This window comes from Labeo rohita, chromosome 3, assembly GCF_022985175.1.
Source record: "Labeo rohita strain BAU-BD-2019 chromosome 3, IGBB_LRoh.1.0, whole genome shotgun sequence".
NCBI lineage: Eukaryota > Metazoa > Chordata > Actinopteri > Cypriniformes > Cyprinidae > Labeo > Labeo rohita.
This window is the reverse complement of record NC_066871.1, coordinates 14,408,488-14,423,677: the sequence shown is the minus strand read 5'-3', so window position 1 is coordinate 14,423,677 and position 15,190 is coordinate 14,408,488. Positions and strand designations below refer to the sequence as shown.

The 15,190-nt window shown below is 34.9% G+C and overlaps 1 protein-coding gene across 13 annotated transcripts in view; it reads right to left on the bottom strand.

Annotated features, from left to right (window-relative positions):
* The window catches only part of caskin1 (CASK interacting protein 1), a 107,076-nt gene extending 97,589 nt beyond the window's left edge, over nt 1-9,487 (bottom strand). For 9 of the 13 annotated variants that reach the window (XM_051106859.1, XM_051106858.1, XM_051106860.1 and 6 more), the window contains exon 1: nt 8,782-9,486. In XM_051106859.1, the coding sequence (XP_050962816.1) occupies nt 8,782-8,875 (94 nt within the window). In that variant the 5' untranslated portion in view covers nt 8,876-9,486. Of the gene's footprint in view, nt 1-8,781 lie in introns of all 13 variants that reach the window. The other 4 variants (XM_051106852.1, XM_051106856.1, XM_051106855.1 and 1 more) reach the window with 1 other exon arrangement.
* Nucleotides 9,488-15,190: the final 5,703 nt, after the last annotated feature.

Genomic DNA, 15,190 nt, shown 5'->3' with positions numbered 1-15,190 from the left:
TAATTGTAATGGCTGTTACACCCCTGTAATCACATATCCAGTCAGATCTCTTCATGCACACTCCAGAAGGGAACTTTAATCATGCCTGAGTCTGTACGGATCAGATGGATTCAGGTTTGTTGGATATGTGATCTGTTCATCTGTTGTAGCCTAGGAGATATGGCCTTCAGTCACAGACATCTGCACTTTTTCTCAGCAGGCAGCCACAATTCTCCACACAGCTGCCTGTCGGTCAGCTCACCCCTGTCCAACATCTGGATGTGAAGATTCTCAATATCACTCCAGATTCTTTATTTTCAGTAACAAGGGATTTATTGAGTCACTCCTAGTCACTTACTCATTAAATCTGTTTATTTGTGGTAAGGATTATGACGAATGACTGCTGCAGTGGCCTTCATTAAAAACGTATTCTACTAAGAATGTGCATGTGTATTTGTGTACACTTTTTTAAAGGTTTAGCAAAAATGTTGTTACTAAGGTGATGGGATGGAATATTTTCAATGTGGATTAAAATATTTTCCAAGTACAAAAATAAGGAAGTACTTGAGTATCCATTAAAAATGGACTGGATTGTTAAAAAACATTTGTGCTGTAGTGCATTTAAAGTTGCATTTATGCAATTTCTCAAAATTCAGTTTCAATTATCAATTCAGTTTTAATTTTCAGGTGATTCAGGTTCTTTTGCACTGCAGCAAATAAGAAATGACAAAACACAGTCCACTATCCAGCCTCTCTCTCTCTGTCCACCCACCTCCACTATACCCACGACTCCATTGTGTGAGGTTACATAACAGCTGTCAGCCTTCATCCCCTGTTTCTCTTCACACCTCTCATTGAGGTGTTCACAATAGCACAAGGTTTTACAGACTTTTAAAACTGTACGAGGGCGTTTTTTCGACCTTTTAGACTATCAATTTGCTAATTTTTTTATGCATGAATACTACGGGTTCATCATCAACTGCAATTATACACTTAAGGCTATTATAACGAAACGTAAACAGATTTAATGTGCACCATCCTGGGGAGTCTGATCAAAGTGATAGTGATAAGCACATTTCTACATAACACAGTAGTTCAGGAGCATGCTGGGAGGAATCAGCAACAGTTAATGTGCTTAAGAAAATTCTGTCACCCCCTCTACCTTCAGGATTATGTGGGACAGCTCCTCAGATTAAGGTCATGTGTTGGAAATGCTCCAGGGGACCAAGGCAAAAACAAAACAATGGGTGGCTGACATTCTCTCAGTGAACTATTGTTGTATTACACATACTGATACATATAACTGATACCTGATACCTGTTTGTTTTTTAAACCAGTTCAACTATTTTAATCTGGTGTGGCAGAACTATGTCTATGTATCTATCGAGATACAGATAAAGATATAGATATATAGATAGAGATATATTGATATAGATATAGAAAACAGTATAATACATACATATATATTAGAAAACAGTAAAGTATTATATGCATCATGAAATAATAATACAACTATAAAAGAACTTTCCAAAAACACTTTCTAAGCATTTACTGATCCTGTTTATAAGTTCATTTCAACATATACTAATTCATTTGAAATAGTATCAATTAACATTAATGTATTATGAATTAACATGAATTAACAAAGAACAAGAGTAAGTTAACATTAACCTAGATTAATAAGTGCTGTAAGAAATGCTCTTTGTTGCTAGTTTATGATATAATGCATTAACTAATGTTAACAAATTAAGCCTCACTGTAAAATGTTAGAGAGAAAACATTTCACATACTAATTTGCAGTTATTAGCCTACTAAAATGATTATTAACACTGACGTTTTACTTTTGAAAACCTATTTTCCACCAAATAATATTACAATTACAATTACACTATAAAAGAATAAAAGATGTCCTTCAGAGATTTTTTTTTTCATTGTGAAATGCTGCTTTAACTCAGGCAACTAAATAAATGTCTATTTCACCACTCAGTATAGTATTTTAAAGTAAATTACTCATTACTTAGACAAATAGTTTGCATACAAGCAAATTAGGATTATTAATTTTATAATAATGTGTCATTGTCTTTAACTTATGATATCTTTAACTTATGTGGCTTTGTTTCTGATACAGCACCAAAAATCAGTAACGCTTTACAATAAGGTCCACATTGGTTAACTACATTAGTTAACATGAACTAAGAATAAGCAACACTTCTACAGCATTTATTAATCTTAATGTTAATATAAACATTTACTAATGCATTATTAAAATCACAAGTTGTGCTTGTTAACTTTACATGCACTGGGAATTAACATGAACTAGCAATGAATGACTGTATTTTCATTAACAAAGATGAATAAATACTGTAATAAATGTAGTTTATTCATGTTAGTTAATAGATTAACTAACATTAAAGGAACTATATTGCAGTGTTATCCAAAAATCTTCACTACAAACTAGTGCTGTCAAGCGATTAATCACATCCAAAATGTTTTTTTGTTTTGTTTACATAATATATGTATGTGTACTGTGTATTTTTATTATGTATATATTAATACACACACATACAGTATATATTTTGAAATATTTTAATGTAGGCCTATATATTTATATTCATATAATTTATGTTATAAATACATTTAATATATAAACATTTTTCTGAAATATGTGCGTATATAAATAAAAATACATAAATATACACAGTACACTCATATATATTACGTAAACAAAAACTTTCATTTTGGATGTGATTAATCGCGATTAATCGTTTGACAGTGCTACTACAAACACAAAACTTTTACTCTTAACCAGCTGTCCCAATACGCCTGTATTGACGCAGTTGTTTTTACATTATTTAATTTTAAAATGAGGATTTCATTTCATTATCATTTTTCATTTAACTGTGAAAAGAGAAAACATCATGGAGGATCACTGCAAATTAGTCTTTTCATGTTCTGAGTATTTACTGAACTGATTTTGTTATATAATCTTGCACATTTAATAGATCATGTCGAATCATGTCAACCACCCACAACCATTTACACTTGTCCTGGATGGTCACAGAAGTCAGATATCTCCATGGATACTCGCTGTAGAGGATTTCCAACCACCTGACTAACCCGCTGAGCTCTGAGCTTATAAATATGCAGGGGGGAAAAAACATCTTCCCACCACATCCTACCAATTTCAACAGTATCATTACTTTGGTGAGCTGAGAGTCATCCATCAATCCAGCACTTCACCCCTGCAGCATTCATTTTCTCACCAGATTTATTTCACTCCAAAACTCCAGAATGGAGCCGGCAGAAGAAAGCAGAGTGAGCGAGGCCTACAACGATCGGAGTTTTTTCTCCTTAGGGACCCCATATGTTTCGACTGCTAAAATAGCTCGGCTCTAATTGCTGCTGGGATATGTGAACAGGTTGTAGAGGTGGAGAACGGATAACCCATCCCGTCATGTCTTCATCAGTATGTCGAGTCACGCTCTGCAATGTTCCACTCGCTTCATTCTAATGAAACTAATCAGCAATTTACCGCAATGAGATATACTGTATTCCAGATGTTCTGTCTGTGGGCGTCCGCAACGAACGCTCACCGAAAAGGTGGAGAATGTGCTGAATATGTGGAAAAATGCTGTGCAGATATCGTCTGGAAACACTCTTTCCAATTCACCCTCCCTCTGGGCTCATATACACACTTATACCTCTGAATGCAGACCTCAGTACTGCAGATAAATGGACAGAAAAACAGGTTCACCCCCAATGAGAAACAAATGCCTCCGTGTGAGACATCTGCACGTGTGAGAGCCGTGCTCACCACTAAAACCCCCAGAGGTGCCCAACCATCCAGTGAGATGTGAAAGTTTCGTTGTGTCAGAGTAACTGATGTCTTTCCACTATGTCTTATTTCTGCTTCCCTTGCTTTCCCTCCCAGCACTCTTTTCTCTCTCTCTTCGACTCACTTAAAGCCATCTGCACTGTAATTCAATCATCACACTAAGCAGTAGAAGTAATGATTACTTGGATTAGCTACAGGGCTCCAAGCCACTGTCTTAATATTGACTGGCAGTGGCTGCAAATATGAGCTCGGCCAGCAGCTTCGTTTCATTTTTTGGGGGATGTTTTATGATGTTTTCTGGACTCCCCCGTTCATACTGCCAATATATTACAAGATACATGCATGCTATTTCTAGATAGATAGATAGATAGATAAAACTTACTGAGTATTACAACCAAGTAACACCAACAAAGTAAGCCAGCAAATAGTACACAAATGCAACTGCATAATATATTAATGCCACAATGCATGCTGGGAACATAAGCACCAGTACAGGACACCAAACTATTGTAATGCAGACTCAGTTAATGATTGTAATTGTAATGCTACATTGTTTTCTGCTCCTGATCACTATGCGGTCATTTAACTGTAATAAAATTAAATGCTGTACTAATGTACTAGTAGCAGCCAGAAATACACTCTATATTAATAGTAAAATGTTTACCAATGTATAAAGGAACCATCTGCCGTCTTCTGTCAATGTTTCAATGTTTAAGAATCACTCGCATCTCGCATTTAAAAAGCATTTATTCAAATCTTAGATGTTTATTAAGATCCTTCTATTATCTAATGAAACCCACAATAATATTTAAAATATTAGTAAAATTAATATATATAAAATCATCATTTATTGGGTAAATCCTGAACCCTAACTCCTAAATTTTAACTTACGAAAATGATATTGAAATAATTTTTGTATTTTTGTTCTATTGTTGTTTTTAAAATACCTTTTTGATTCTTTTAAAAAGTTAAGTTAAAAAAAAAATGATATTGAAATAATTTTTGTATTTTTGTTCTATTGTTGTTTTTAAAATACCTTTTTGATTCTTTTAAAAAGTTAAGTTAAAAAAAAAAATATATATATATATATTTTCTTTGTAAATTCTGAATCTTTATGTAAAAAAAAAAAAAGAAAAAAAAAAAAAAAAGATGTGCCCCGCATTTTTCGTGTCACTACCGAAAAAGTGTATGTTTTTGTCTGTTGGCGAGACTGATTTTAACTAAACCCATAAATGTATGATCAGGAAATATCCCCATGTCCCCCACATGTCATAGCTACAGGGTAAGCAGATAGGTCTCATCATTTTGAGGTAAATGCGTTCAGAAGTCTGAAAAATCTGTGTAACTTAAAGGAACGTCACTACCAAACACCTTTTTTCTGCAATTAAGCACAACTTCTTTGGGAGTTATTCCATAACATTTAGATTTTATACATGTACTACTGTTCAGGACTGTGCTAGCTAACCATGTGCTGATTAGCATCTTTGAGCTAGATTCAAAAGTATCTAAAATTGTCACTACCGAAACATTTGGTGGCATTTCAGTAGTGGCTTCTTAGTTTTTTTGGGTGTTATCCCTTAGAATTGTTATTACCGAAACAGTCACTAGCGAGACATGTCCTCATTGTTTCGGTAGTGACAAACAGAAACACATAATCATCATATTTGGGGGAAATAAACAATAAAAAACAATTTTTTGGTATTTTAATATGTTTTAGTGGTGTTTTAGTATGGGAGTTAAAATTCTGTAATGTGATGTGGTCGCTATCAAAGCATTACTGTCAGTACCGAAAATGTGCTGTCACAACCGAAACGTGGGATGTTTTGTCAAAAATAAAGTATACTGAATTATCAACTAAGATGTTGTGGTGGTTTTTGGTACAATGTATATTTAAACTAATGAATCCTTAACTTTGAAATCAGTATTATCAACTTTTTGCCTTTTACAAAGAAAAATTGGATTTAAAATACAACAAATCTCATAAATTACACTTGGAATATTGTTAAAAATGTATTTGTTATGGATTTACCTCTGAACAAATGTAATAAAATAACAAAAAAATATATTTCTAATCTATATGTAAGCAAAATCTTAGTCAATAGAACCCTTCTAATTAAATTATTGTTACTGTGTTTCAGGTAGTGACAAGTTTGGAGAGAGGACAAATATTCCAAAACTTTCTGAAAATATAATATGAGAATTAACTGCACAATTACTAGAAATGTGTACCTTGAATATTATACAATTTGCTTGTAGACATACACATTTTTTGGAAAAAGAATTTTTTTTCAAGACGTTTCCAACTCTGATTTTGGACCAATTTTGCAGCGCGGCCCATATACCAAAATCAGTGGTGTGCGGTGGTGTTCTGAAATGAGGAGGCAAAGAAGGATTTTTTTTTTTAATTAAATGTAAATTCATGTCCCAGCCACATTTACACTATACACGTACACTCTCAGAAAATGAAGAAAAAAAACAAACAAAACCCTATTCTCTTCAGTATTTTCTTGTATTGTAATGTAATGTCATGAATATTCTGTTTATTAAAGCCAAGTATGAATCTCATCAGTTTAGAGTTTTTAAGCATTTTACATTTATTACAGAATAATAACCCAAGGCAGTAACAATTCAAACAATAGATTTTATTTGTGAACTTCCGTTCAGCTTTTTTTTTTTTTTTAATAGTTGACTTTTAACTTTTTAAAAATTTTTGGATCATTAGTCATTAAAGCTCAGTAAATGTTGGTCACAAACACAGAGATTTACTTTAAATGTCACCAAGCCGATTACTCACTAAAAACTCCCACAGATCATGTTTTCTTGACATTTTAAGTCTTATTTTGACGTAACAAAGTGGTTATTTCTAAGTGTGTTCAATTTGTTTTCCCACTAACTCCACTATATTGTTCATTCAGACTGATTCGCAAACGCACAAACAATGAACCAATCACAGCCGATCATATCATTGCGATATGATCATATCCAATCATATCTCAATGGATGCATTGCCTCCTCTCACATGACTTTTCCCCATTCATTCTCAACTACCCCCCACCAAACTCACCGCACACTTTAATGGGTCTGTTAAAACTCAATAGGCTCAGAGGAGGCAAGAGAGATGCGGACTCCCGCTGTAACTTTACATGCTGGTGTCACTGTTGGACAATGTTTCTTTAGTGATTTATAGACTTTTTAATGTTATATTTTGCAGGCACTTGGTTGTTCAAAGCCACACTCAACAGTATCTTGAACAAATAAGATAAGGTTTCATCATTACTGGGTTTTTGTACAAAACAAACGCAGGTACCACGTTTCAGTCAATTGACCAAAACTTTGTTACAGAGCCCAGACAGCATCCAGCCCAACCAATCACTGTCAAACAGGAGACTGCAGTTGCTGTGACTGGAACTAATTGGCTTCTGGGTAGCTTTGTGTTTCCAATACAGAGCTGGAGCTGTACATAAAAGCCAACCAACACTTTCAACAAAAGCGTATCACTCTCTGTTTGAAGAAGCTGATTCATTGTTTTTGTGTGAAATGCATTAACTTGTCTGTAAAGCTCTGCTGCGTTTCACATATGAAATTAACACAGGCAGCTCTCAAAACACCTATATTCTTCATAATATAAGTGAAATGACTTACAATAACCATCCATGACCTGAAACAACCGAATATAAAAGACATAACACTCCAAGATTATATCACTGTCAGTGTTTTTCCCACAAAGCAGCCTCACACATATTCCAAGCCAAAAAGCTGTCATAGTTTACAGCATAAATCTACGTGTTGCTTCGGTGGCACGAAGCCAAGCGAAGAAGCTCACTGGCAGCTCGTTCCTCTCTCTCCTATTGTGAAAGTGCAGTGATGTGGATGCACCTCATGCTCGTTCACCCCATCATTACAGGGGGCAGTGTTTAGCCGAGCAGGAGTGTGCTGCTGCCACACTGGAGAACGAGCAGAGGGGGAAAAGGAGACGAGTGCCGAGACAGAGCCTGGTGCTCAGAGGAGCGTCGTGACGGCCGTGGCTCTCTGCCTTGAGCCCCCGGGGTTATTTTAATCCGAACACGCTCGACGCAGACAGGCATGTAAGACAAAGAAATCTCAGTCGAGCTGTTGTTGATAATGTCACAGATGTGGTGGAAAAGATAGAAAGCAATGCATTCTGAGGTGCAACCACCTCAGTTTGTGGTATTCAAAGCAGAACATCAATGAGAAGCTCAATCCAGGTGGGCATATAAATGTTCACACTTGCTTTTGAACGGAAACCATGAAACTGACAAGCAAATCAGGGTCTCACTAGGGAATTGATGTTCTCACCATGTGAGGCGGGTGATTTTTTTTTCCATTTCTCAATTACAAAAATATTTCATGTTTACCAGACAGCTGTGTTTAGAAAAGACATTCATTTCTAAAACAGGCGCATTAATGTTCATATAACGCTCACGCACAAACAACATTCATTAACATTTGAAACGCCCCTTTACAAAGGTGAAAACATCAGAATAAGTTGCACACTGCAAATCAAGTGAATAGCTATAAATATATCATTGATTCAAGCAGATGTGATGCTCATCAAAATCAGTTGTGTTCCATAGTCACATGACAGTCAGGAACATCACAGTATCCAACATTGGGAACCCTCTTTCCCCCTCAGAAAGACCAGCTCAGTCCAGTATGAATTTCCATACTGGTCTGGACCACCAAAACCAAGATGTTCACCAAGATGACTGACCTTGATAGTAAAGCTAATTAAGACGCTTAATGAGGACATCAGCATCCAAAACACAACATATTTTAGTCTTTTCAACAGCTGGAGTGAAATCCTAAACATCTCCAGCCATAATTAAAGGGTTGGGCACTTGTTTGGCTTCTCATCTCAAAGTAGACCCAACTACTCACGATCTCTCTCAGCCATAACAACATGGCAAGCAATAAAGCAAGTGCTTTTTAAATCAAGCAAAACCTACTTGCTTTCCCAGGTTTGGGCCTCTGCAGGAGCTTCTGCACCGTCATCAGGTCCTCAGTCTTCACCGCTTGAAGTAATTCCTGATCTTTCCCCATCGTTATTTATTTTACATCCAAAGCATCCTCTGAATGTGTGTGTAGTGTTGCCCGGAGAGCTCCTCTGCGGATCCTCCCTCTTGCGATGGAGCTGCAGGGCGCGATGATGATGATGATGATGATGCACACTGGCGGAAGGATGCTCGAATACTATAGAGCTGGTGCAGCTGGCTCCTATGAATCACAGATGTTCTTATTCCGATGTCGAGAGGATAATATTAGCACCGATGTGACGGACGTGCAATTAACGGATGGGTGATGGATCGGGTCTTCAGTCTGCGTTGTGATGGCCAAAGCTGAACAGTCTGTTCTAGAAAACCATCATCAGATAAATCAGCTCCAATCACGTTTTGGTGGCGTGAGCGGAGTCGCTGCGATGCATTCGAATATGCAAAATCAATGTCTTCTAAAATCCCCAGAGCGGTTTTTCCTGGGATCCGTGAGGCTGTGCTGAAGACGCATCAGTCGGCGGTGCCATCGCTCCGTAGTACTAGCACCGTTATTTTCTGTGCTGCGATGGGTCCACACAAGGAGCGTGCAATGTGCATTTTCCCAGCCTCGGATTGGGCTGACATTGCTGTGGTAAATGGCTTCGCTTCATCCAGAGGGCGGTCCCAAAGTGTAGGAACACCCCCCTATTCCAGTGCTGACAGCCACATGCTACGGGACTAAATTCTTGCACCGCTGTATCACAACACATGCTGTTGAAAACAGGCTTGTCCTGTAGCTGGCACTAGAAACTTTGGAATGATCTTGTGTTGTATCCACCAGCCAAAAGTGGATTACATCATTAGGACTGAAACATAACTCACCTGAGCACTATATGGAAACCCGTTCAACTTTAGTCTTTGAAACTAACTAGGTTGATTTTTTTATGCTAATATTTAATTGGTAAATAATCCATTAGTCTCTAGTACCTTGTGTAATGAATTATTCACCAATAGCCTACTTCCTTACTAGTAGTGCAACAGTGGTAACTAATCCTTAGCTAAACTGTCACTAGCAACAAATATTTACAAAATGTAACTATAAAATACCCATTTACTTGTCATTCTCTCTTAAAAATGCTGGGGAAAATATGGACAAACTCAGCGACAGTTCTTTTGCCCCATCAGCATCAGCAATAATCAAAAGGTGAACATTTATGAACCCTTTTAAAAAATATTTATTCAATTTATTAATAAATGTTCATATTGAACATATTATTAAATGTTAATTTCCAACCTATTTTGGGTTCATTTTAAGCAAGAAATATACACATTTTTAAGCAATAAAAATAAGTATTTTAATAAGTATTTCACCCAGCGCTGGGCTGTTTTTAACCCAGCATTTTATTAGAGTGTTACATGTATAAATACATGCATAAACTACAACACAAATGACACAAGAAATGTTACTAACAACAAAAGATACTAGTTTTTCATAAATACCTGCTTATAAGTTAAATCTGGAAGAATTAGTAAAAGAATGATTAATATGCAATGAAAAACTAGCCTACTGGTGATTAATCAAACAGTCTCTATTGGACTAAGTAGTATGAATAAATACTACACTCTAATGAGTAGATATTTAATAATTTATCTAATAATAAAATATATTAGACACCATTAGAAAATTTTATATAATTATTTTAAATATTAAAACTTATCAATATTGGATTACTTGTTTAAAAAACTAGTTATATAAAATACATACTAGTTAGTCTACATAAACACAAGGTGTCATTTGTTAAAATTAATGTATTAACTAACATGAATGAACAATGACAAATATTTCACTTTTTATTCATCTTTGTTAATGTTAATAAATATACAGTTGTTCATTGTTAATGTAAGTTCACAGTGCATTAACTAATGTTAACAAACACAACTTGTGATTTTAATAATGCATTAGTAAATGCTGAAATTGACATTAACTACAATTAATAAATGCTGTAGAAGTATTGTTCATTCTTAGTTCATGTTAACTAATGTAGTTAACTGACCTTATTGTAAGGTGCTACCAGTTTTTCCAGTTTATCTCCACGGGTGCTGGAAGGTAAATTTCCAAGAGCAAGATTGAGCTGCTTGAGATTGAGATGTTACTGATTGAGATGTTACTGATTTATGACATCTTCCTTGGTTTTGTTTTTCGTACATGTTTATACAAAATAAAAAAAGGACATAAAATAACACTTGCAGTTTTGTTTTTTCTTACCTCTCAAATCCAGCAAATGCTGTCAGTTTTTCAGTCTGAAGCAGCCTGAAGATTTTACAAAGCAGGGTACAAAAAGAGCTTGGCTGCATGAAGCCTACAAAACAAAACTGTTCCCTGAATGCCTTCTCAGAGTTATTGTCTTAACTACATGGGGTTTCTTTCAGTGTCTTATATCCAAGTCAAAGCACAATGACCCTCTTTCAGAGCAGAATCTGTCATGTTGTATTCACAGCTACTTAACACAAATTTACCACCTCAAGAAAAAAAAAAAACATTTCTAAAAATATCTTCTTTTATGTTTCACAAAAGCAAAAGTCAAATATAGGTGATGTGAGAGAGAGAAATATTGACAATTGTTGGTTTAGGATGAACTATCTCTTTGTCATTTTATTGTAAAAACACTGTTTGAGAAAAAATAAAGTGTTTATATTCTATAAAGTGTTTCATGTTCAGAAGTGAGCTCTCAAAATCCTTTGTAGCTCTGATCTGAATCATTCTGATTATTAACAGTAATATCTAATCACAGAATGTTCTGCACACACTGGTTTGGTAGATATAAAAAGCATTTCTGTTGCACTTGTGTTTTAACTCTGTGAACTTTCATCAATTCGCCCTAACCATCGTCTTCGTTAATACCTGCACATCCTTCATCCAAACATTACTGACCCTGTACAACATCTGTTGACTGTGATCCAGCGCCATCCAGTGTTACATAACAGAAAATCAGTTCTAAGGCGCAATATCACACTTGCAGACCTCTAGTGTTCATTGCGTACATTACAATTCAGCTGTCAATTTTTTAGCAGAGAGAATGCACTGAATGGGTGGAGACAGGCCTCTTGTGGCTACCACCCTTTCTAAAGACACTGCATTTAACTCCAATGAAATGTAAGAATATCATATTTCACAGTCTCACACATTTTTTTTTACCAGTTCTGAAAGCTTTTAGTCATACAATTTTTCAGTGATATTTGAAATAACATTAAACACTGATTTCCTATCGTTCTGTGCAATAAATATTCTTATACATAATAAAGGGTTAAAGTATAAAATATGTTTTCCCACAGCTTTGCAAGAGGAAGAATATTTGGGAGAAATATCCCAGCATCACTGTTAGTCATGCAACTGCATAACAGAAGTGAAATTTTACATTTGCCTAAAGAATAAATATGATATTCATGTTACTTCATAACTGGTAAAGGGTTTTTGGCTTGGTGTATGCAAAAGAGGGGCTCAAGGATGAGGCTCAACTCAAGCTCCAACTTACCCCCTATGAGACTAATAAATGGATGAAGATAGCTTCTGTATATAGGGCAGAATATCTTAAAGGAGCGATGATGGAGGCAGGGAGGAAGGGAAATGCCAGAAGGACTGTTGCTAAAGTGAGGCAAGCAGCAGCTTATACCTAAAGGTTGATTAGAAGATCAGATAAGCGGCTTCTTCTGAACCTTATAAGAATTTAATTTAGAGTCAAACATACTGTAATAAAAGGGATTTGTATTTATACTAGCACTTTGGTATTGCAGAGTTACATCAAGTAGTAAAATTTCATATCATAACATATCATGCATTTAATGAGCCATCACAAAATAACATTGTATGGGTATAATTGGTTTTCATTCCCCACACAAAGCAGCTACCAAACCTCTGGTGCTACAAAACTGCTCAACAGTGAACACATGTAACATCAGCACAGCAAATGTATACCCTGATTGTAGCCAAATTACTTCACTCTAGCATTAAATAGCCACTGAAAACCTGAATTTTTATATATTCACATAGCCCACATCCCAACCATGTTGACTTACTCTTGTTTCACGTCAGGTAGGCTATAGGCAACAGAGTGTTTTCATGACGTGTGATTAATCGGCCATATGGCGGCACAGAACGTAAACAATGCCACTGAGCCAAATGAAACTTGCAAATTTTGCTGATTATTGCTGCTGAAAATGGTCAATTATTGTCATGTTTTGGGCTGTAGTAATCAGTCGCACTGGGAAAAACATTTTTAACAGTACTATAGGGGTCAGTGTTTTGGGCCTATACTCAACATGGAAGCCTAGAACTACTGAGCATGGTATGTTTAGAAATATATTTTCATAAACAAAACATAAGTTTTAGTTAAACTGTCTTGGCAATGATTGGCAAGAATACTTGGGTAACACTGTTGACAGTCAATTAATCCACTCTTGACACAGGTTTGCTAGTTTAACCAATATTAGGGGAAAGAGAGAGAACAGAACTTCTAGTGTTTCATCCATGTGCTTCTAGAGGAAATATCATCATACTGTGCACATTATGCAAAAATGGGACAAACCATTCCTTTTAGAGGGTGAATTTTCTAGTGGGTAACTTAGTTGACAATGGTTTTTCAGACACAAATAAAACAAGTTATATCACAATAAACACTTATTATTTTTGAAGTCTTGATAACCTAATCTAACTGAAGGCAAAACTATGAAATTAATTAATTAATTATATTTTAGGTAATTTTCATCAAGTGCAGAGTGTAATGAGCAACTTTACAAAATCGCACAGCTGAATACCAGAGTCGTACGTGATGTGAATTTTTGAAAGATATGGCTTTTTCAACATATAGCAGTGTGATTGGAAAAAATATAATTCTGCACTAGAAAATTAAGCATTGGGGCTTTATATTAACATAAATATATTAAAAATATACTTCATGGACATGAGATGTACCCACAATTATAGAATGACCCATAGACTGCCAAAAGTTCTATATGTGTGTATATATATATATATATATACACACTACCGTTCAAAAGTTTGGGGTCAGTAAGACTTGTAATAGTCTTTAAAGAAGTCTCTTATGCTCATCAAGGCTGCATTTATTTGATTAAAAATATAGAAAAAAAACAGTAATATTGCAAAATGTTTTTACAATATAAAATAATGTTTTTTATTTTAACATACTTTAAAATAGAATTTATTCCTGTGATGAAAAGCTACATTTTTATCAGCTGTTACTCCAGTCTTAAGTGTCACATGATCCTTCAGAAATCATTCTAATATGCGGATTTATTATTAGAATGATCAGTGTTGGATAATATCAACAGTTGTGCTGCCAAATATTTTTTGGAACCTGTGATTTTTTTTTTTTTTTTCCAGGATTCTTTCATGAATAACAAGTTTTAAAAGTACAGGGTTTATTCAAAATATAAATATTTTATAACAATGTAAATTATTTATTATTAACTTAATACATCCTTGGTGAATAAAAGTATTAATTTCTTAAAAAAAAAAAAAAAAAAAGAAATAATAAAAATGTACTGACCCCAAACTTTTGAACGATAGTGTGTATATATATATATATATACTTATTTTTTTTTTTATTTTTTTTTTTAAAAAATCAAGGCGAGGAGTGCAAAAAACTGTCATTTGTGGTTGGCCAACCCTAACCGGAATTTCAGGGCAAGAATCTTGACAACATTCATGTTCATTCTCATCAGTCAGGTAGGTGAAATTTAGACTAATATCTTAATTAATATTGCTTGCACATATCTTTACCACCCATTAACTTTAGTTAATATTTAGTTAAATTATTGCTCCCTTTCCTGCTTACAAAGTCCTTCTCTACATGATTTAGCAGCTTCAACACGTTTTTCCATGGTTTAGACAACATTAATTAGCAGAAAGAAGTATTCAGTAGTACATTAACCTTGCAATTCATGCTGTTGTTTACATCCGAGTATCTCCAATATGGCTGCAAATCGTGACGCAAGTGCAAACCCTCTATATAACTTATCACAAGACTCCAAATCTTATATACTATATATTTAATATATATTAATGATATTTTAAACCTTGTTTTAAAATGATAGGTTTGCGTAGAAAACTCTAGATAGTATATTTTGCATAATAAATAGCACATAACAAAGCTAAACAGTCTACTCGCATATTTCACAGCAAGTTTTGCATTCCGCATTGTGACAAAACTAGTTGTAAATGTTCGTGAAAGTCTTGAGATTTGATATTCTTCTTAGCTAATAAACATCTGCAAGGTAACAGCCATCATTTTGTGATTAACACAAAGTTACCTTCACTTGTTGTTTAACGCCAGAGGACCTCTAGGCTGACGCCTTCATGCGCTTTGGG